Source organism: Episyrphus balteatus, chromosome 4 (genome assembly GCF_945859705.1).
Source record: "Episyrphus balteatus chromosome 4, idEpiBalt1.1, whole genome shotgun sequence".
Classification (NCBI taxonomy): domain Eukaryota; kingdom Metazoa; phylum Arthropoda; class Insecta; order Diptera; family Syrphidae; genus Episyrphus; species Episyrphus balteatus.
The window spans coordinates 15175967-15200464 of record NC_079137.1 but is presented as its reverse complement, the minus strand read 5'-3'; the positions used below and the strand labels follow the sequence as shown (position 1 = coordinate 15200464).

General features: G+C 33.3%; 2 protein-coding genes across 3 annotated transcripts in view; one reads left to right on the top strand and one right to left on the bottom strand.

Annotated features, from left to right (window-relative positions):
* Positions 1-18119, top strand: part of LOC129918420 (uncharacterized) — a 35661-nt gene extending 17542 nt beyond the window's left edge. The window contains exons 2-11 of one of the 2 annotated variants that reach the window (XM_055998941.1): positions 7247-7613; positions 7678-8091; positions 8149-8217; positions 10375-10761; positions 13537-13587; positions 13642-14403; positions 14469-14795; positions 14861-14950; positions 16559-16588; positions 16652-18119. In XM_055998941.1, coding sequence (XP_055854916.1) covers positions 7247-7613; positions 7678-8091; positions 8149-8217; positions 10375-10761; positions 13537-13587; positions 13642-14403; positions 14469-14795; positions 14861-14950; positions 16559-16588; positions 16652-18019 — 3865 coding nt within the window. In that variant the 3' untranslated portion in view covers positions 18020-18119. Of the gene's footprint in view, positions 1-7106; positions 7614-7677; positions 8092-8148; positions 8218-10374; positions 10762-13536; positions 13588-13641; positions 14404-14468; positions 14796-14860; positions 14951-16558; positions 16589-16651 lie in introns of both variants that reach the window. The other variant, XM_055998942.1, reaches the window with a different exon arrangement.
* Positions 18120-19926: 1807 nt separating this feature from the next.
* On the bottom strand, positions 19927-23634 carry LOC129918428 (NADH dehydrogenase [ubiquinone] 1 alpha subcomplex subunit 10, mitochondrial). The gene is made up of 4 exons (XM_055998949.1): positions 23494-23634; positions 22603-23323; positions 20231-20629; positions 19927-20171 (listed from the first exon to the last, which is right to left on the bottom strand). Exons 2-4 carry the CDS (start codon positions 23317-23319, stop codon positions 20070-20072), a joined length of 1218 nt encoding a protein of 405 aa, XP_055854924.1. The 5' UTR covers positions 23320-23323; positions 23494-23634; the 3' UTR covers positions 19927-20069.
* Positions 23635-24498: the final 864 nt, after the last annotated feature.

The window sequence follows — 24498 nt, the reverse complement described above, 5'->3', positions numbered from 1 at the left end:
CTGCAAGATTTTCCATCCCACACCCTCCGGCAGGACAACACACAACCCTACAGTCAGAGGTGTACACAAAAAAAAAAAAAAACAGATCTCACAAGAACCCTTGAGTTAACTGGAAACTCACTGATACAATTTGGTGAAGGGTATACGATATGCGCGAACTATTAATCCCGGAACAGATTGATTTGTAAATATTTAAGGATGCGCTTGCGGTTGGTCTTTCTATAGCTGTGGTATGCTTTGTTGAAGAACTATTGACAAATGAAGAGGAAGTGGTTTTATTTCCTACACAAACCACTTTCATTCATTTCGGACTAAACTGTTTGTTTTGATGACGGTTTAATCCAAAGCGAATTGATTTGTTTGTTTTGAATTGCATGAGATTTTTAGTGAGTTTTGTGGGAATATTTCATAATCCTTTCGAATTCACACAAATATATTTGATGGTGTATGAATTGTTTAATTTAAATAAATAAAAATAAGAACCTAACTTTAAATGAGACTTATTTTAAGGTCCTTGAAAGTTGGTAATAATTTGCAGCTTTTAAATGCTTTTAAAAAGGTGATAAAAGTGATTTGCAAGTCCTTTGTAATCATTTTAAAGAATTCTTTTGAAGCGGTTTGCTGTACATTTAACGATAGGTAGTTTGATTAACATGCGTCGTTAGAAGCCCGAATTTTCTATGCTGTATTTTAAAATGGGTATTATCTGCTTCAAAATAAATCGTAAGAAGCCCAAACGTGCAAAAGATTGTCTAGGTAATTTAAGAAAATAAAATATATGGGAGTCATCTTCGAAATGTAATTTTCTCACAAAAAAAAAATATTTTGATAACAACGGCAGCACCTACAAGCTACAATATCTTAAGATTAAGAGGGGGGAAACCATCACATAAACAGCTCAACGTTTATAAATGTTTATAAATTGGTAGATAACTTTAGCATTTGTAAAGATAATTGAATGAAATAAATTTTTAAAATTCTTAAAATATTCGACCTTATAATTTCTAATTTTGAGCGTTTTTTAGTACGACCTATTTGTTTTGTGTTTGTTTCTTACTCAGACTTAAAATTTTATTTGTTTTGATTCTATTTTGGATTGAGATTGAATCAAACTACGGAGTAAAGCTATTTTAAAAAACTAAAAGAATTGTTTTTATAGAAAAAAAAATCTATCGGAACTGATCCCATTTTTCTAGACCTTGCTATGTTTGAACAGCTGTAACTTCTGCATTTATCAATATAATTCATCAAAATAAAAAGTATTAAAAAGCTCAACCTAAGTATTACCAAAGAAAAGTGTTCAAAAAGGATTTTTTATTTTTATTTTTCCAGAAATAATAATTTTATTTTTTTTTTCCAAAGTAAAATTTCGTGCTTCATTTTACTTTTTTTTCCTAAAGTTCTCAAAAACTATTTTTGCGAAAGTTTTTTTTTCTTGTGTATCTTGTGTACCAATGAAACGAATGTTAAAATGTAATAAACATTTAGAGACCTGCGATTTTATTGTGCTTAAAATTCAAATTCGAATCGTACTTTAAGGTCAACGTTTATTACTGCTGCTTGGATATTTCGGTTGGTCAAAGTCAACAAAGATTTCAAAGCCTTCCATTTTCAAATGATTTAATAAAGCAAGTGAAAAGTGAGCTTTCAAAATGCAAAAAAAATGCAAATTTCTAAATTGTTTGCATTTGATTTTTGCAAGCATTTAATTTTCTACAATTTCTGTGATTAGTTATTTTTTATTCCACCAAATCAGAGATGAGTATTTACTTCATATGTAGCAGATCTACTTCATTAATTTATTTTGATGTATCTGCTACGTAGCAACCTATTTCTACTTCGTTTGACAAATTTTTTCTAACGAACAAAATTTCATTTAAGGTGTGTCGTCTTGTTACATTTTTTGTTAAAAAAATGCATTGTTAGTGCTCTTTATTTTTAAATTGGCTCACTAGGCACTGCAAGAATTTCACTTTCATATACATCCAAATCAAAGACCCATCCAAGATATCAATTATTTTATGTAACCGCCCAGATCCCCATAATGGCTCTGGGTCCGGTCATGCATTTTGCATAAAATAAATCAGACATCGGCTTTTAAAAAACAATCTTAGGTTATTATATGGCAGATGGCACATCTTTGCTCATGGAACTAAGACCAAGTCAATGAAAATAATTTTTTTTTAAATATATTTATTTTTGGGCATTCTCCTTTGTTTTATATGTATATTTTTTTTTTTTTCATTATCTGCTACATATTTTCCAAATCTACTTCGTTTTTTTGGGCAATATGTTTCACTTTTCGGGCTTAGCATTCTCATCCCTGCACCAAATATGTCCGCCAAAGTAAGGGACGTTAAAATATTGGTTATCAATTTTAATGTTCTTGTTTCTCGTTTTTCTGAGATATTCACAGCATGCTTTCTTTTTTTACCTTTTCGGTTACCACAGGACAGCTTTTCCCAGCCAAATAAATTAAACAATTATCTCAGAACATCTAGGGGACAGGAACAGTTTGACCTATGAATTTTATCCATAAAAGCAGAAAATGTTGAAAAACTAAGATCCTGTTCAGCTTGATTTGATCACGAAATTTGCAAGGCAAGGAAAGTTCTACTTTGATAAGTTTTGGTACAAAGATTCTTATTAAGACCCCCAACAAAATTTGGATACAGGGCCCCAAAAGGCTAGCAACGCCACTGCATAAACATAATATAATAAGCCAAAGAAATGATGATATCTCGCTTAATAATAAAGATAGGTATCGAAAGAAGGAAAACTGTTCTTATAGAAACCGTTACAATTTGTGTTATAACAATTTTGCTTACATAAGGGCTCAATTATAGCTATTAGTAAAATCCATCAGTAAAAATTCTGTTTTGCTATTTTGAATACTTTAAGATTCTAATTTATGCAAAATATTGATGAAATAAATTAAAAATATTTTCACTATTTTTACTTGCGATATAGGTACTATAGGGCAAGTTTAGGATTCGTAAAAAAAATCGAACTCGAGATAACAATTTTACATGACATTACGATGATGGAGAATGCCAAAAAAGTGGGTCCGGCAATTCTGTCTGTCTGTCTGTCTGTCTGTCTGTCTGTCTGTCTGTCTGTCTGTCTGTCTGTCTGTCTGTCTGTCTGTCTGTCTGTCTGTCTGTCTGTCTGTCTGTCTGTCTGTCTGTCTGTCTGTCTGTCTGTCTGTCTGTCTGTCTGTCTGTCTGTCTGTCTGTCTCTATCTGGAGCTGCAGCCTAAACGAGTGAAGTGATTTTCTTCAAACTTGGTAGTTAGCAGTTTTTGGTGATTCCCTAGAGGGGAAATTGAAATTTATTTTTATGACCAAAACTAACGGTACCTGCCATATAACGGAAATAGAAAAGTTAATTTTTTTAAAAACGGCTTTAACGATTTTGATTAAAATTTTTGTGTGTAGTACTACACATAAGAGCCAACTTTTTAAATAAAAAAAATATTTTTTGTACCGTTATTAACGGTACCTGTCATAGAACGGGTTTTTTTCATTTCTGAATATCTCGTACAACATTAACCCGATTTAAATGAAAATTTTTATACAAACGTGTGTAATTTAAAGATAATATTAAAAATTTAAAAAATTTTCAAAAAACGCATTTTTGGATTTTTAAAAAATATTTCAAAATTTTTTTTGAAAAATCAATTTTTTGAAAACGGATCAATGAAAAATTTTGAAATTTAGTTTTTATGTGTAAATTAATTATTTCTTCAAAATGGCATACCAACTTTTTTTTTGAAAAATGTTAAAAAATTTTTATACATAAAAAATTATTTTTTTAAAAAACGGCTCCTACAATTTTCGAAAATTTTTTTCTAAAAATACCTTTTTATACAAGAAATAAAATGGCATATTTGTTTTTTGTTTTAAGATAATTTAAAACGGAGTTTAATTAATTATAAAAACAGATTTAATTTTTTTATACTACTTATGTATAAAATTTCTTCAAAATATCAAATTTTAAATTTCTTGAATAAAAAGCTTTAACATTATAGTTACTTTAAGCATAAGAGCAAGTACGTGCGACCCCAGTCGTGCAATTTATTTTTTTTAGAAAAGAAGCAATGCATTTAGTCTTATATTTTAGTCACAATTTTATTTTATAAATTTTACTGATGAAATTTCATTTCACTGAACAGAAAAATTTATAAAATGGATTTGTGAATAAAATTTAACACCAAATGCATTGCTTCTTTTTGAAAAAATTAGTTAAAATAAGCTCACAACTTATTTCATCAATATTTTGCTCAAAATAAAAGTTTAAAGTATTCAAAATAGGTAAACAAAATTTTTACTGATAGCTATAACGGAGCTCTAAAAGAATAACGTCAGAAATAATAAAAACAAAACTTATTTTGAATTTCTTAAATGTAAGATTTCAAAAACGGGAGCTAATTATTTTTTTCTGACTTCAGATTCGAGTTCAGCACACGAACTTTTGGTTCTATGTACTAGCTGTTTAAAACTAAATCTTTGTCATATTTTGATATTTCCTGTTTTTTATATCTGTTTTTTGCACGCAGTTCGCTTACTAAAACGTGTAGGTACCTACATTTTCTAAACGAATAAGTATCCCACTCTGAAACTTGGCACGTAGTTTCTAAATTGTATAAGCTTTATTTAAAAACTATCAAAAAATATTAAAAGTTTCGAAGTTTCTAAAATTTGGATTCAAATGTCAATATTCGGTTTTCTATCAAAAAAAATAAATCGATTTCCAGTTTGGAATTCTACTCTGCGGACCTGAAATCTGTTGGGTAAGGGCGGGTATGGCTTGTTCTTAAATTCTATGAGTTTCGAAAATAATTTTTAACAAAATATTGTCAAAAAATCCTAAAAAATGAAATCTATAAGATTATTTGAAAAAGTTATACCTACAACCTGAAACCAAATAGAGATACATATGTATTTGTAAATAAAAAGGTTTTTTTAAATGTGCCCTTAATTATGAAAGTGGACTATATAAGTCACTCCTAAAAATTGCCTCAAATCTAGCCTTAAAATAATTATAATCTAAGAGGTAAAGTTTATTTGAAAGCGAAATTGCAGTAAATAAACTTCTTTATTGCTCCTATAGTGATTTCATAAAAGAAATATAATTAAATCGTTACCTATAAGAAAATTATTTTCTTTAAACAATGCAAAAATTGACTTAGTCCACTTTCATAATAATGGGCACAAATATAAATTCAGTCAAATAATGCAAATATTATTGATAAAAACTGTTTTACATTAGTAGTTTAGTCATTTTCATCTCATTTTCCGAAATAAGACAAGTGAACCTATTCTACTGACCCATCAAAAAAGGTCTTTTTGGGAGCAAAGCAATAAATTGTATTCATTTTGATATTTTGAATAAGTTTTGTTTTTTGACATAGATAACATCTCAGAATCAAAGATCAAAGACTTGGTCTCGTTCCGCAACGCAACAAAGTGGATTTAGGACAGACCAAACACTTGTTTTTCCTCTTAAAATCAATCTTAATTCTTTTTTTAAATAAATCCATTTATCACTCACAGGTTCCATGAGTTTTGGTATCAAAACGGCGCATTCTGCGCTAATTGGGTCATCAAGTTCGGTTGCTTTGACCGCCATCTCTACCAACACCTTTGTTTTTTGTTATAAGTGCCAGTTGTACAAACGTGGATCAGCCTTGGTTCAGGAATTTAACCCACCGATTTCGGCGGATTAGCTGCGGGTCAACTTCGGTTCAAGCATGAATGTGGTTATTTCTACATATATGAACCTTGAACCAGTGCTAAATTTCAGCCTTGCTACCGATTTCAGAAGATAAAAGTTGCTGACCCACGGATTAAATATTTGTACAACTGGCCCTAAATAAGTCAGAAAAATAAACCAGTGCCAATCCGGTTTAAAATGCCCACATTTGGGGGAAAGGTGGTGGGTGGGGCGAAAAAGTGGGGTGGATGTTAAAAATCGTAGATTTTAACAATTTCTGTGAAAAAAAACCTCCTATCGAAAAAAGTTGTAAATAGTAAAAAGATCTAAAAAATTCAAGGACAGTTTTTGTTTTTTTTTATCTTTACAAAAATAGTTTGATTGAAAAAAAACTTGGTTTTAACTTACTCTTTTATGTTTTTTTTTTAACTATTTTTAATATTATCTTAACGAAAAGTTAATTTTTGGATGTTTGACAAATTTAATTTGCAAAAATAGCCTGTTTTTCAATTAAAAAGTTACCGACAAAAATTTTGATTTTTGAAAAGTTAAGATTGAAACGCACAAAAAAAACGATTTTTTGACCTTCTGAATTCGTATCTACTATCAGAACTTTTCTAAGGTTTAAAGTTTTTAAGATAAGTTTTTACTTATTACTTTTGTATTTAACTTTTTTCGATATGAGAAGCCTACTTTTCGTTAAAAACCATGATTTTTGACAGTCACCCCACTTTTTCGCCCACCTATCCCCTTTCCTCCAATTTATTTGTAGGCAATTATTAATTGCATTCCTTTTAATATATCAGTCATTCTAAATTTTCCCACGACTTATTCATATATGCTGCTAATATTTTTTTCTTTTCAAAAATTATTGGGACTGGTCTAAAATATCCATCATTAAAAAAATTTTTTCTTCGGTTTTTCTTGTAAAAAAATTAAATTCTCTATTGGGTGAACCTATTCTATTGACCTGCAGTGTATTGTATATAGGAGCACTTTTACTACAAAATATTCAACAAACGATTTGAAAGAATCTGCTAATAACACTCCACCCTTATGCTCATACATTCTTTGTATAACAGTATAACAGTGCACTTATTCTTCTCTTTCTCTTACAAACGTGTGTTATTTTCCTTTATGTTTCATCATACAACAAACCAACTTGTTTGTTTTTGATCACAGCACAGTACATATAAATGAGAATATACTCCAAAAATAAGCATCAAGAAAAAAGAGTTATAATTATTTTCAAAAGAAAATTTGAAAAGGATTCACCGTGTATTTTCTGACAAAGGAACACGCCTAAACATAATGTCACAACCCTTACATCTTTACATTGATTATTTATGGTTTTATCAGCTATGTTATTTTTTTATGTATATTCTGTGGAGGTGGACAGCAGCAATCTGTGTATACTGTAGGCACGTACGAAGCCTATAATTTTTTTTTCATTTTTTTGTACCAACCAAATCCTCAAATTAACTTTGAAAAAATAAACACTTTAAATAAAATTTGTGCTCAAAATGTCTAGCACAGAAATATCATCACTCCTAGCTTATAATCCAACGCCCATCAACACACGCTGTGGCGAAGTTTATTGCTCGGAAAATCTTGATAACTTTTTGATTCATTGTGGAACTTGCTCACAGCAATTCAATTTGCTTAGTTGCACTTTATTTATCAAACACATAAGAGAATGCAAAACAATGGGTTTTCAAAATATTGGAGACCACAATATTGCTGGTCAGGATATTTGCAGCTATACAATTGATAATCTACTCAAAGATGCTTTAAAAAGTAATAACATTGATAGCGGGGGGACAACGACGACAACAGCGGTCGATCATATTGACCCTTTAATGGCTCTTAAGTTAGAAATGGTCAAAGAAAAAGAGGAGGCAAGTTGGTAGAGTTTATTCATATTCTTTTCTGAATTTAAAGAATTTTATCTGTGTTCTTTAGCCTCAAGGTTTTAGTGAACAACCTCAGGAAGTTGAAAACTTGTCAGACTACATGGACGAAGACGAATTGCCGATAGAAAAAGTCATTCGCCGGAAGAAAATCGAAGGAATAATTGATGAGTATAGGAAACACCCGATTTTGTGGGATGTGGGAATGGCTAGGTCGAGTACGAATAGCGAGAAGAAGCAACATTACAGGCAAATTAGGAAATCTGTGAATACCAAGTTTAAGATGGATTTGACATACAAAGAGTTGCATCAACAAATTATTGCATTAAGGCAGGTTTATAAAAGAGTTCTTAAGCGAAAGCAGAGCTTTGAGAAATTCTTCACTGATGGAAGTACAAAATTCAATCCAAAATTGTGGTACTTTGAGAAGCTTTCGTTTATTCAAGGCTTACATGATGATATTGAGGTTTGTTATTGTTTTATCAACGAATACTTGTTTATTTACATTTTATTTTGGATCTAGGTTGAACTGCCTTCAATAGATGAAAGGGATCCAAATATTATTACGAAGCAGGAACCATCGGACTGTGAAGTAAGAAGACAAATTGTATTAGACCGAGAGTCCACGGCGAATTTTGGGAGTGAGTATGCAGTTTTATAGCCTTAAGCGTTCCAATAACGAATTCAGCTTTATATGGTTTTCGGGAGGTTTATCAACCCTTGTTTTCCAATTATTGTGAGTGGGCTAAATTAACACAAATTCATATTCCAAATATAAAGACTGATGCTTTGAAATTTGGTGTAAGCTTGAATTCCTCAATCATGGCGATGCGACAAATAGAAATCAATATATATGCTTTTTTAACTAACTATATCGGTTCTATTTTTATAGTTTTTAATAAAAAAAAAAAAACAATACAAAAATCAAACAGAATAGTCTCCAAAACAAACCCACTCACGGCCGATTTCTTCTCAATGTCCTAGCGCTAAAAACGGTCCTAGTCCTAAACTTAGTACTCAAATCAGTATCAGCTCATTTCTTCACTCAAGTACTAGGTCCTAAAACTGTCAATTTAAGACCGAGTACTAGTTATGACTTGGTCTTAGCTAGTTCCTTTAAAATCAACTAGTACACCGTTATGATATCAATCGTTAATACTTAAATGTGATTTCTTCACAAAAGTCCTAACTAATACTCGGTACCAATTTGACAGTTCTAGGGCTTACCAGTATTGTCATAAGTTAGGACCTCAAAATCGGTAGTCTTTTTTAGAGATATCTGACAGATTTTTTAAAATCTTGCGTGTTCTCTCGCTCGACAAGTGCTTTTTTGTTGATTTTAATTATTGAATTTAGTATTTTAATTTATCAAAAACACCTGAAATGAGAAATGCAATGTCGCAACGAAATGAATGGACTAAAGAAAACTTCTTGATGAAGAAGTACCGAAAAGTATTTCAACTTTGTCCGATCTTTCCAAAAGTGACAACCAAGTCAAGAAAGATAGTCCTTATGTAGACGTTCTTCATTTGTATTTCTCGACGCCCTACAATGCTGGAAGCCATTTCGTCCCGTTTCTGCCTGAACCACGTATTTACACAGCAAATTTTGTTCAGTTCTCAAAAGAAATATAATTTTTCTCAAAATTAAAAATATGAATTGAACAGAAGGAAATCAAGTTATGTTTTGAGATATATTGGTTGAGTTGTTTCTAAACTAAAACCTTATATCTTTTCTTTCTCTGAGTTTTATATTAATCCTTAGCAGTAAACAAACATCTTTAAAAAATGAACTTACGAGGTAAAAGCAGAAACGAGGCGATTTACGTGTAAAGTTACACTCATACTTTGAAAGCAGTACCCTACGACTACCTAAAATTTGCCCATAAGCCATGATAAAATTTTGCTTGTCGCATTGTAGTAAAAAAGACGCAGGACTGCGTTTTTCTTAAATTATTGTTTTTATTAAAATATATTTTGTATGTATGTAAGTACAAACGTCTATCCGAATGACATTTTCGTTGTTTTTGGTAGCCTATATCTCTGCTTTGTCTCTGTTTACCAAATCATAAAATTCGGACTCATGAATTCATTCTTGATCTTGACTGAAATTTCTTGATTAAAAATCAAATTTCTTTTGATTCTTGTTTTGTTTAACAACACTTTTTTAAATTTTTTTCAATAGTCTTTTTATTTTTTTCTACATTTTGTCTAAATTTATTTTGTTAAATTCCCTTAAATATCAAAATAAACTATTCTAAACATCAACGCGTTGTGAATCAGGTCTTAATATATGAAGAAATGCTCGGGTACTTACTTTTCCTTAGGACCGAGTACCAGTGCTAGTACCGGGCCTTATGAAAACGTGATAAAACTTATCACTTCACAGTTTCACAGATCGGGAATTAACCCCCTGGGCTAGTACCTTTGTGAAGAAATTGACCTTTAAACAGCTTACAACTTGGGTTCGATTGACCGTTTTTCAGGCTTAGGGGAAATATAGAGCATCAGTTCTAGTATTAAGAATATGCAATAGTGTGCATTTAGCCTAATCATACGAATTGGAAATCTCACGTTTTTGAAACCCCCTGCGAACAATATAAAGCAGACTTCTGAATTCGTTATAAGAACGCATAAGGCTGTAAAACCGCATTCTCACATTTTGGTTATAACTCGACTCTCAAAATTTGCTGTGGCCTCTTAGCCTATATTTGTTATTGTTCTCCGAGTAACTATTTGTATATTTTTAGTCTTCCGATTCTGGAAATAAACAACCAGCAACTCCATTTAAAAAGAAACCCGAACGAGATAGTTGCAAGATATTGTGTGATCCACCAATAATATCGGATCTCATAGCTCAATACAAACAATATCCATTTTTGTGGGATCAAACAGCAACGCTTTACAATAGCAAATATGCAAGGAAGGATGCTTTCCGGAAAATAACTGCATTCATTAATAAGAAATTCAACAAAAATGTCACAGACAGAGATGTTAGGCAGCAAATTGTTAATCTTCGTAGTGGATACAGACGAGTGCAACGAAAGAAACATGATGCAGATTATCGAATTAGTTTATGGTATTTCGATGATTTATCTTTTATTGATAGGAAGGCGAATGAAGAAGAAAACAGTGTGGTAAGTGTTTTGTATTGTTAATTTATTTTTTTTTACAGTTTTCGGTCATGTTGTTTATTCTGTTATGTTAGATGAGTCTTCTTCTTCCTTTTATTCAGCTCTGTTATGTATTATTCCATATCTGAGGCCAACTGAATACTTTTTACTTGCTCTATAGGGCAAGTATTGGTTTCGTGTAGAAAAAAAAAATCGAGGTTTTAATCAAAACCAACATTACGATGATGGAGAAGATCAAAAAAGTGGTTTTCGTCATGCCGTCCGTCGGTCTGTGCGTGTGTGCGTCTGTGCGTCTGTGCGTCCATCTGTACATCGAGCTAGGGCCTAAACGGGTGGATGGATTTGCTTGAAACTTGGTACAGATGATTTTTACGTAATTCCCTAGGTCCGTTTTTTTTATTTTTTTAATATCTCTAATTTAACGCATATCTCCCATATAACGTTTTCGAGGTATTTCAAATTTCTCGAAAACGGCTCTAACGATTTCGTATAAATTTGGTGCGCGCAGTACTCTTATTGATTCCAACAAAACTGCGTTTTTAGTTTTTCTCAAAAAATGCCAAGAGCGGAAATATGGCGTTGCCGTTTTTCAAAAATTGACATGTTTTTTAAGTCCATATATTTCATCAAAGCATAAGTCAATTTTTTCAAAATTTACAGACATCATAGGTATTGAAGTGTAAAATGTAAAAAAAAATTAAAAAAAAAAGTTTTTCAAAAAATTTTTAAAAAATTGAATTTTTTTAACTTTCGATTTTTTTTTGTTTTTATTTTTTTTTTTTCTTCACAAAATCTTAAATTTCCAATAGATATTTAAGATAAAGATGCTTTGAACTACAAGAGCAAGTACGTGCGACCCAGTCGTGCATTTTATTTGCATTTGGAACGTTGTATGATATTGCCTTTTTTATGGATATCTTTTTTATCATCATCTTACCTTTGAACATGATATTACCAACTAAATCGGCTGTGTTCTATTTTAGAGAAAAAGAATTTTTACATGTAGACTTGCTCGGATTTTGGTATTTCTAATTTTTCTATTGCAGAATTGCAAGAAGGATTTTTTTAATTTTTCCTCTTTGGCTCTAATTTGGAATTATGTAAAAAATTACAAAATTCCAATAAGAATTAAACCTATTAAACCTATATCAACTCATATGCTTTGTGGCAATACCGCGAGAAAGACATACATTTCTTTAGAAACGATGAAACGATGAAATAAGGGATATCGAAAATGTTGCGCAAAAAAGTGACGTAGACTCCAGTACAGATATGATAACAGACCTAGTTCTCTTGGCTATGAAAACCTTTATCCCTAATAGGGTTAAGGGATTCGAGCTGTAAAGAGGCCAATCAGGGTCAGAGAAGCAAGCTTCCGATATTTTAAAGCCTATGCTACTTGCATAAGCCCATGCGAGCTCATGTCTATTATAGTTGGGCCTTAAGACGTGTTTTTATTAAATTTAAATTCGTTTAGTTTTTAATATCACCACGAAGATTAAACTGTTGAAGGCCTTGGTAAAATACATTGGGCCTTATCGTGAATATCCATGGCAATCGTGTTTCGCTTGAAATATTTTTTCTCGGAATTTATTTCCAGGGAACAAAAAATTCCTATTAAATGAAAGCTTTATTTTTCAATACCAATTAATTCCGAAAGAAACTTCTTATGACTATCTTTAAAATATTGGAAACATTCCCAGGGAAATTTTTATTCAGGATAGCCCCCATTATTTTTTTGGTCGTCCTCGGTTCCCACGCTCGTCACCAATGACTCTATTTGTTAGCTCTCTTGCTAAAGCTAACCTTCTCGAAAAGCAATTTGTTTCAAAATCCATTCTTGCTGAGAGTGTCATTACACCACCGGTAGTTGAGCGTGCAGATAGTATCCCCGCTATTGTTTTGAAAAGGTCAGCATTCTCAACTTCTAATATTCGTTTGCAGATTCACACACATGCGCTTCGGATATGGATCTCGAACGGCAACCTATGATTAACACATAAAATTCTGATCTTGAAAGCATTGTCTAATGGGGAACACGAAATCGTGTAGAATTTAATGCTTCTAAAACTCAATGTCCTTAAAACATAACTTTCCACTATAAATGGGTGCCACTTGCATCGTGGAAACTGAACTTCTCGCAATTCTCGGTATGTGCATCACCAACCATCTCTACGATTAGATATTAGGTGTTGCCAAAAATACCGCAAAATGTTTAGGTTTTTTCCGAAGATGCAGGAAATTCTTTACCTCTTCTGACCTGGCAATATCTAGAAAACATATATCCGTCCTAAGCTGGAGTACAACTCCCATATTTGGGCAGGTGCTGTCATAACGTCTCTTACCTCTCCTTATTTTATAGATATTTTTATAAACATTACTCCATCGAAATAGACAGCTACATTCCTCCCCTTAAATATTTCAACCGAAATATTTGCGCTTCTAGAAATGCCCTCGAGTCCAATTTCGGAACTTCAATTAAGTATAGAGATTCGTTCTTCAACCGCACAATAAGAATGTGGAATGCTAAACCAGGCTTTGTTTAAAACCAATACCTATTTTCCTAACGCTCGCACTGTTTTGTTTTGTGCAACATTTAAAGAGTGGTCATAACTTGGTTACTCTCGAGATTCGAGAGGGTATATTTTGATAAATTTATGATTATTCGTTTGGTAAGAGTTGCTCTTTTGATCTCATACCTCTTCTTCAAAATTATATCTGTCTATCGTGATAGTCTGCCCGAGTCAGTTTTAAACCAAATAATTATTTTCCTTTCAGGTTCCAATAGAAGTAGATGTTTCTGAAATTCAAATAAACCAAGGAAATCCGGTAAGTCATGAAAAACATTAAATGAATTATGCTCTAATCATCATCTTTTTTAAGGCACTTGACCAACAAGAAAATGAGGACGATGATGGCAAAGGAGAAACTAGTGGTCAAAGACGAGAGACAGAAATTGTGTTGGCTATTATTGAGGAATACAAAGAACACCCATGTTTATACAATAATTACCTTTATAAAACCAATTGTCGCTTTAGTCGAGGTGATGCTATTACCGAAATCAGGACAACAATCAATAATAAATTTAACACCAGCTACACCGATGTAGAGATCAAGGCAAAGATTGCCCAACTTAGAAGCAGTTACAGGCGTATTTTACGTACCAAGGAAGGTTTTGAAAAGCTTCATGCCAATGCTAACAGGAAATTCCATCCGCAATGGAAGTACTTTGATAAATTGTCATTTATTGGGACTAAAGATAGTGATTTCTCTGTAAGGCGTATGAAGAATCGAAAGTCTAAAAAGAATGAAGATGCAGATGAAGATGAAGAACGAAATACTAAAAAATGCAAAGAAGAGAAAGCAGACAAAAAAGAGGAAGAAGATAAGGAAGATAATGATGATGATGACGACAAGGATGATGATGAAGACGAAGATTCAGATGATGAGGACGACGATGAGGAGGAGGAAGATAGAGAAGAAGCTGAACCATTACAACATGATGATAAACTTTCAGCCGACAGTGATGACAATGAAGAATCAAACCAAAATAGTCTTAAAATGGAGTTCATGCAGGAAGAAGTAAGTCGACCTATTAAGTTTGAACAGATGTCTGATAATGGTGAAGAAGAACGACAAAATCCGGTGAGTTATGTTTTTTTTTTCAATCAAATTCGTAAATAATGTTTAAAAATTTTTTTTCTCTTCAGAAATCTATCGTCAAAAACAAAGAACTTCTAACGGCTGTTATAGAGGAATACAAAAAGCAACCCTGCTTATGGGCTATTAAGCACTATACCAATGATAATGCCTACCGCAGGGGGGCTTTCGAAGAAATGGCCAAAAATATCAACGCTCAATTCAACACCACATACAATTACAAAGATATGAGTGTGGAAATTGTTAAACTGCGTGCAACATACAAACGTATGTTGAAAAAGAAACAAGAAGATCCAACATTTGAACCAAAGCTATGGTATGCAGATAAATTGTCTTTTATCGAGGGAAAAGCACCAAGTGCACCAGAAAATGGTCAAGTGAGTTAATTTAATTGATTTTGAGGAATTAGAGATAATGATTTCTTTTTTTATTCAAACTTTAGGAACAAGATTTGACTACTTCTATGTGCAATGAAACCAATCAAACATCATCATTTCAAGCCAACGAATCTGAAGAAGACAATATGGAAGAAGTAAGTTTTAATTATTTTTTAATGTTTTTTTTTTTTTTTATTTTTCCTTGTACTGTACTATAATAGAGCAGCAAGTAACTTGCTTTTTTACAAAAGACGTGGCTTACATTCTAAGTAAGATCTATGTGTCAACCAACAAGTAACCCCAGGCAGCCTGGTTTCTAGCTTAACTTCATCGAGTTACGCAGCGGTTGAGATAGCCCTTTCCTTGTGCGCTGCATCTTGTCCATCTGGGATGGGCTCAGAGCCTCTTCTAGTTGGGGCGAAGACGGATATAAGCTCCATTTGTATGGTCAGCTTCTGACCGGGTCTGTCGCTGTAAACCTCATATAGGTCGCTTTTGGATCTTATGCTCCAAGATCTACTTTTGCAAGAACAGAATGATTAATGTCTTTTACAGGATTATAGAGAGAGCTTTAATGCATTCTAAGAAGCAGATGTTGGCAAGAGTTTGATCTCTAGTTTAATGTCATTGTGCATCTCTGAAAATTAATTTTTTTTTTTTTTAACAATTCTGACTTGAATATCGTCCGACCAGATTGCACAAATGAGTTGGGGAATGGTCATGGCCAGATGCTTTATACAGTTTGTCAGTAGGCAATCCGCATCAGTCTCGTCTGCACAGTCTGCGTATCTCCTACCATATTTCCTATTAAATCATCGCAGACTTTGATTCAGGGCTACATCTGCTTTCATCCCTCAATAGACTAAACCGTTTTTAAGGCTGCGTCCTCTTCCGTCTTTTGGATAAAGATCTTTTCAACTGCCTGCTGCAGTTCTTGCATGGATTTATAAGCCTCATATTTGGTTCGCTCTCATTCTTCATAATAATATGGGTTTCGTTTTGGTTGCCCAATAAAACTCAGCAGAACATGGCGGTATTTCGAATTTTACATTGACAGTAACTTCACTGTCTTTGTCATATACTGGTGGTGGGTGAACACTCCCATCTCTGCCATAGCGATATAGCCTGTATGCATTCTTTATGGAACTTAGTGGAGTCAGGTAGGTAAATAGAAATGCCGGCTTCTGGAGCATCTGCTCAGGAAAGTCCAAATAACGCTGATTTGCGACGTTTTTATATCATAACTTTTTTCTTTTTCTTTATTATATCAACGACAGTCATGATCTCGGATAGGACAACAACTCTCTCACTTTACTGCTTCAAATTAAAAGTTCAACGGAACGAACTCAGGAAACGAGTCGGCAGGCCTATCAGATTTAAATTTCTTGGATTTTCTTGCTTCTGATTCGGATCAAGCTTCTTTTTTACTCCTCCTGTTCCGCTCTTATACGTTTGTACATTGTCCAACATTGTGAACCGCATTTAAGAGCTGGGCGAACAACTGCCGTGTAGAGTTTTCCTTTCAGTTTGAGTCGCATTTTTCGGCCACAGAAAATAGCAGAGTTTTTTTGGCCACTTCATTCACCCTACTCTAACGACGCGGTGGTTGATGTCTTCACATCAAGACCCTTGAGAACTGCTTGATTATAACTGAATTTCAAGTTTTGGTTTGGTCATTACTCATTTTTGATATTTTTGTTTTGTTTTTAGCAAAGTTTGATAATTTATTTGCTTTTTAACTACCTCTTTATTTTAACTTGCAGATATTTAATAAGAAAAACAAGATTAAGAGCGTGAGTATTCATAAAATGTCTGTATATTTTGTAGAGTGAAGTTAATTTATTATATACTTGTAGAAAGATATGGTTTTCGAAATCATCGATCTTTACAAAACCCAACCAATCTTATGGGACACCAGCCACCCATTGCATATGCTTCGAACGGAACGAAGAAGAGCTATTCAGAAAATAACTGAAGTTCTAGGAAATGAACATGATTGTTACCTAACAGTTGAAGAATATCGCTATCAAATTCGTTTTCTAAGAGATTCATATTTTAGAGCTCTACGCCAAGAGAATGCCGCTAAAATAGGTGACTTCGGTAGTTCTTACATACCAAAACCTTTTTTCTTCGATCGATTATCATTTTTGGAACCTTTTGCTGAAAAACTTCCAATTTACGTGCCGCGATTGCATTCTGATATTTCCGAACCTAGTGGAGATTTTAGCTATCTTGTCGACAACAGACCATTGATGCTTGATTTTATAGAAGCTTATAAATCGCATGCTTGTTTGTGGGACACCAAACACCCGGACAAAGACAATTCAACACTTCATTCAGAGGCCTACGATAAGATTATAGATGTATTTTTGAAATACAACATTATAATGACCAAGGAACAGATTATAGTTGCAATAAGGTTTATTCAATTTTCGTATGTAAGACAGCAAAAGATAAACGATAAAAATTTAATAACTGACCAAACAAGTGAGCCGTTGGTATGGTTTTATGAAAACCTCCTTTTCCTCGGGAAAATTCCTCAAAACATGAATAAATATTGCTCCCATTGTGATCAGCATTTCCATACATTGGCAGCATATGAAAAGCACAAGATCGAAATTGCGGGAGACTACCCCTACAAGTGTTCTGTGTGCAAAGCTGGATTTGTCTCACGCTCAAAGTATGCCTATCATCAGATTACCCACAAAGAGCCTCATAAATGCGATCAATGTGGATTCCAAGCTTACGATAAACACAACTTTAATGTCCACATGCGTCGCCACAAGGGAATACATCCCTTCAAGTGTCTTGAATGTGACAAAGGTTTTGTAACGTCAACCGAATTGAATCGTCACATGCGAATGCACACGGGTGAGCGGCCGTTCATCTGCGATGTATGCGGAAAAACTTTGCCAGCTGCTTCGGAATTCCGTCAGCATATGAAGCGGCACAGTAATCAGCGAGATCACAAGTGTGATTTGTGTGGCAGTGCATTCTTTACGCCTAAAACGCTGCGCGATCATATGGCATCACATTCAAATGAAAGGCAACACGTGTGCGAAACTTGCGGAGCAGCATTTAAAAGAAAAAAGACGCTGCATCAGCATAAGGCATTGCACGCTGAGAAAAAGAAACACGAGTGCAAGATTTGTGGAAAGCTTTTCGCACAAAAAGCAGGCGTTTATTCACATATGAAATCACATGGGCTAATGGCTGGAAGTTAAATGGTATGGTAAAATGTAATTAGATTTAATTTTTAATGTTAAACTGAAGTTTGTGTATCTAATAAATTACATATTTCAAATTAAAATATAATTTTAATCAGTTTGGTTGGAAGATATGTTTCTATTTTCAGTGAGATAGCCTACATATTTAAGAGTTTCTTAAAGTACAAGAGTCAACAATATAAAACGCCAAGATGAAAACATATCACTTTTGAAAATAAAATTAGCAGAACAGGCCTTAGAGGGGAGCTTTTTTAAAATCACTGCGACCGATTGCCCAATATGAACCTGAAACACAAGAAATTCCAGAACCAGAATTTCAATTTTGTTAACTCATCCAAAGGGAAAGATACATAGGTGTAACGAAAACTGAATGAAACAAATATGTTCCCTTTCGGAACAGTCAGCATTATTCTGAATAAAAACTCCCTTGGAAATGTGTTTGGGAAAAAGGCTCCCAATCGAAAAATCCCCACAATATCTTCCCTTTTTGTTTCAACTTTGTTCCCTTTATAGTTTAAAATGAAGAAAAAGCGAGAGGGATCAAACATTTCTGAAACGTTCTGATTGGGAGCCCTTCTCCCGAACACATTTTCCTGGGAGTTAATATTCAGAAAATGGCTGAGAATGAAATTGTATATTATTTCCCGATGGTCGTTTATAGCGATCATGAAAATTATGTCAGTCTTCCTACTCTGTCCTTTTTTCTGATTAAAATACACACTAAAAAGTGCACACAAGTGTCGTATGCATGGGTCGCTTAGCAGTCTATTGTACAAAAGAAAACGAATTTTCTGGAAGAAAACTATTTGAGTAATCTGGATTTATATAATATAAAAGAAAATACAACTTTCTCCTTTCAAACCCCTGCCTATTTTCCTAATGCTCGTACTGTGTTCCTTTAGGTCCAATTTATTCACACTCCATTAAATTTAAAGTCGCCATTAAAAAAGGGAAATTTTAAAATTTGTATGCGATTTGACAGTTTTATAATTTTTAATGGAGCCTTTAAAAATAATGGAGAGTGAATAAATTGGGCCTTAGTGAGCGCTTATTATAACAAAAAATCCTACACTAAAAAATTACAACTTATTGAAATCTTAACTGAGCACATCCAAGAAACTTAAAGCAGATCTGACCATTCGGTCATTGAAATCCTTAAAATAATGATTATGCGCGACGCATTAATCGAAATCTTTCATCTAAATTAAGTACATACAGGGTGTCCCAAAAGTAATGGATCAAATGAAATATGCTGATTGGGGAACTTAAGGGCTCTCAGAATTTGGTAACTTGTTTATCCCAAATCCTTTCGATTTAATGCAATTCTTGTGAAATTTCGAAAAATCCCTACTTGGCAACAGTATTTTGCTTCCTGCGCCCATTATTGATTTTTGTTTTTTAAAAATTCTTTTACGAAAACATTGCCAAATAATTAGGAACAATTAATTAATCAAAATATTTTTTATTCCATACGCCATTTCGCTGCAAATAAACTAACAGTTTCAAGTTTTATAATAAATCTATTTCTAACTTATATTTGAGAGCAACACCGCAAAAAAAATTTGTACGGTGTGAGAATCGTTTATTATTTTAAAAAGTTGCCCTGTTATTGTGGTTTTCAAAAAAGTATAAAAGTTTCCAAAGTTGCAGTTAGTTCGCAAAATATTACAATTTTAATTCAACAAAACAGGGTTTTTTCAGAACAAAAAACAACCAAAAATAAACATATTTTCTCGAACTGTTATTTGTTTATTTTTCTTTGAACAAAAGCCTCTATTTTTGTTCGTATTTTTGTGTAGGATTTAGATCTTTAGTAAAATATCTTCCGTAATAAGATTGGTTTTTATATATTTGTTATAGTTTTCGCACAATAGAGTTGATTGCATTTTTAAATAAAGATCAAGTATGGTTTTAAACAAAAAAAAATGCAGATTTATTAATGATTCACAGAATATCCATTACAATAATAAAATCTACATAACATATTGATTGCGGTTGTTTGCGTCAATTGTTGTAGTTTTGACAAACGATTTTCTTTTGTTTTCACTCAATAGATACCACCTTCGCGCAAAGGAGCTCCATTCTTAGTCAGTAGGTCCTTGTCACCCATATCGGCATTATATCCTTTCGAATATTTCATTCCAGGGGCCTAAAATCAAATTTTTAAATAATCTACAATCTCATTTGATTTTCAAAAAAACAACTCACATTCAACCACACATCACGCCATTTCTTGCCACCCTCTGGATCACGCAAAAGTTCTGGAACGTCGAATCGAGGTACATTAAAGTAGTTCATCAAAGTATGCTTATCACTGCAATACTTTATTCTAGCCTCGCACCATTCTGTCTCCAATGGGAATCGCCAATCCTTCATTTTCTTATTAAAGAAGTACTCCTCAAACACATCAAAATCAACACGTTCGATATCCTCGACCACTACTTCGGTCTCACCTTCTGCTGTCCAATCGTAAATAAGAATCTCAGCATGAGTACTGATGTCTTTAAGGAAATGCTGTTTGTAGAACATTTCCATGTCAGCTAGATATGAATCTGTAAAGACTTTCGAATTGACTTCGTAGTCAAGGTTGCGTGCCTTGATGCGTTTCTACAAGAAAATAAAATCGGATCATGACGTTATCTCGAACGAACAAAAATCTCAAAAGACTATCCGCCCTTTAGAGGTATTCCTTCGGAGAAATTTTTTTCCGGAAAATCTTCCGTTGAAACATGGCCATCAACGGAGTGCGATGCAGTGTTTCAGCAAAGACTTTTTGACAGTTTTGCGTTAAATTTCATCGAAAATTCGATGTTGATACCTTGAAAGAAATCTTAGTTCCGATCGGAACGGGCTACCGTTTTGGAACTTTCTCCGCACGAATACTTCGACAGGGCTGTATATCTCGAAAAAATCTCGAAAACAAAAAACGTATTCTAGATTTTTTCAACCTATTTTGCGATTTTAAACTCATATAAAAGGCAATACCGCATTCATTTCCATAAACAAGATATTTTCTATCCAAATTTATAACAAAAAATTAATATTTAACAAATAAACCAAATATCAAAACCAAACAAAAAAATGCAACTTAACGAAGCTACAAATAGGTACATATATCAAAAACTTATGAATGTATTTTCAAGTCTTGAGTTGTACGCAAGACTCTTATTAAGATATCCAACATATGTAGTTCCTTTTTTCCTTTATTTCTAACAATTTCACTAAATTTCATTTTAACTATGTAAAACCTATAAATCACGTTGTGATAAACGATCATAAGCGACACTAAATTCAGGCACCTGATGTCCAAATCACGAAATTTGTGTGCTATCGCTTATTTCAACGTTTGTACTATATCAATAGAACCTATACCTATCAATAGAAAAAGAAAGAGAACAACCGTTAAAACGGTCCAATGTAAAAGTATTGAGCGATCTGGGTTATGTTTTTTACTTGCGATATAAGTACTATACATCAAGTTATGCATTCGTACAAAAAAAAAAAAAACAATTTTCCATGACATTACGATGATAGAGAATGCCAAAAAAATGGTTCCGGAAGTTAGTCTGTATGTAAACCAAGCTACAGCCTAAACGGATGGACCGATTAATGTCAAACTTGGTATGTAGCGTTAATTAATTTTTTTGAACCAAATATAACGGTACTTGTCTTATACCGATTTTAGTAAAGTTGAAATTTCTCGAAAACGACGATTTTGTTTAAGAACTTCAAATGTAAATTTAAGACAAGGTCTATCTTCTAATGACAAATTTGTTTTTTGAAAATCATTATTAACGGTACCTGCCATAGAACCGTTTTTTTTTTTTAATCCGATTTTTTCTCTAAAACTACTAATTAACTACTAATCAACGAATTTAAAAAAAAGCATTTATATAATTTTAATACATATAAGCCAAAAACGAAATTTTGAAAAAATTAGTTTTTGGATTTAAAAAAAAAATTTCGAAAGCCAGACATTGATTTTTTTTAAATTTTGGTTTTAGATGTGAATTGGTAATTTCTTCAAAATGGAGTCCACATTTTATTTAATTTTTTTTTCATTTATTATTAGTTTTTTTTTTTTAAACGGCTCTAACGGTTTTGATTTTTTTTAAATGCTTCTTAATAAATGAAATGAAATTGCATGCTTGTTTTGGGACTCAATTTGATTTAAGGTGTTGTTTTTTCCTTTGAAAAACGAATTTTAAGTTTTTTTTTTTCAAATAAATTTTCCAAGTTTTTATATAAATACTCTTTTTAGCAACCTAAGAGCAACCCTAAGAGCAAGTTCGTGCGACACAGTCGTGCATTTTATTCAAAATTGAATAGAATGTTTACTAGCCACACTGGCTTTGGTAATGATTTATGAGTACTTATAACATAGAATTTATATTTCTATTTTATTTTTGTGTTTCTAGATTATGCTTTCTAGATTTTTTTTCATTCTATATTTTGTTTTCGAGATTTTTGATTTCGAAATTTCTGCTTTCTGGATTGTTGCTTTCTAGATACCGAACTCGTGGTAAACCCAAATAAAACATAATTACAAAAATTGTGCAAGAGTTGGAACAGTATTTTACCTTAACAACATCGACGGGACAATCCAAATAAATGACTAAATGAGGCCTCATCAACTCATTGATGGTGTTTTGCTTGATTTCGTGATACACGCTGTGTGCTCCCTTCGACAAATAGCCATTCTTGTGCATGGCCTCTGCGAAAACAAAATCAGAATAGACACTGCGATCCAATACAACACCTTGCCCAGTCGATAAAATATGAGCGAGTGCATCAATGTATTGCGAATAACGCAACATATACATGCGGATCTGGAATTGTGCCGCCAATGGATGATTGGGATTGCGCAAGAAGTTCTTCTCATCAAAACTGCGGCACATCTCAGGCAGTTGATCGTCCAACTTTCGCAAATCAAAACCATAATCATTTATAAATACACTATCCATATTGGCAGGTGGAACATACAACATGTCCAATTCGGCAGCGATTTCTTTGGCTAGTTTTGATTTGCCAGCCGCTACTGGGCCTTCGATTAGGATAAGTTTGGAATTTTCATCCATGCGATGGCTAGTTTTGTCGTACATAGCCTGAAAGACTCCGTAGTTCTTTTCTTGGTATGGCCATGGTTTTGCTTTGGGAATGCGGGGTCCACCGCGCATTGATTTGCTGGAAATGCCGCATGATTGGGAGAGGGCTGGAAAGACGGTGATGCTGAGCAGGTTGTTGGATGATCCAGGGCATCCGAGACGAGCAATGCCTGCACGAATTACAGATGCCATTTCTCTGAAATTTTTTTTTAAAGAGCATAAATAAATGTTACATCACAGGTTCTCTAACATTGAATTGATTTCAGATTAACAAATGGGATTATTATGATATTTATTTTATTATTTTAATTCAAATGATTTTAGATTTTAAAATAATTAATTTAAATTGAATTAATTTGTTTTTACCTTGGTTAATGGTATAACTTTTTTTTATATTTTTAACTTCACTTTTGGGTGACAAAACACAACGTTCTGCAAATTGCTCTTCTCGCCATAGACAAAATTTTTAGATATCCCACTTGTAGATCTGTCAAATTTGATCCCAAATGGGGAAATTATTAAACCTCAAACTTACAATGTTCGGGATTTTCTTGCATTTGTCTTTGTCGCTCTCTTTTTTTACGAAAAAGAAAAATAACACGAGAAACAACAACACCAATCTGATATTAGCCGTGTTCGTTCGAGGGTGGGAGAAGCCGCGTTCATTTGCATGACCAAATACGCTAACTAGTGTCGTATGAAAAACACCAAACGGTAGCGATATGTTTTGGTGTAGGGATTTCCATAAGAAACTGTAATTCAATTTTTACACCTGAACGACGACGACAAAAAACACTCAACAACGCGAAACTGGTCGTTTCTTAAGGGCTGCCTCACACTAACAAGGACGGGCGATAAAAAACGCCACCGACAGCGTTTTTGTTTGAAAAACATTCTAAACATGAACGATGACTTTCCGGTGCGGATTATTTTTCATACAAAAACGCTGTCACAGCAATCAGCAAATCTAAACCAAGGTTTCAAAACAAAAACGAATGATACCCCAACGAGGCTCGGTTACAAGCACTTGGAAGCAAAATGGCCTTATCACGAATTCAATTCGAATCAAAGATTTAAGGTATTCTCAAACTAAAGGCCCAACTATAATAGACGGACGGGAGCGGAAGCTACTATCAAAACCGAACGAACCGTTTCTTTCCGACTGTCAATTGTATCCGCTTACCCATAATTGTTTTAAGGCATGATACAACTACTAAAGATATGGCATTGCGCATGTTTGTTGTTGGTTTTCACACTTTTATGCGCCTCGCTGACGTCACTGAGTTGAGGCAAGTAGGTATTTTTGGCGGGATTTCACTCTAATTTCTGTTGTTATTGCTTTTAGTATTTACTTTAAGGTGACATTTTTAT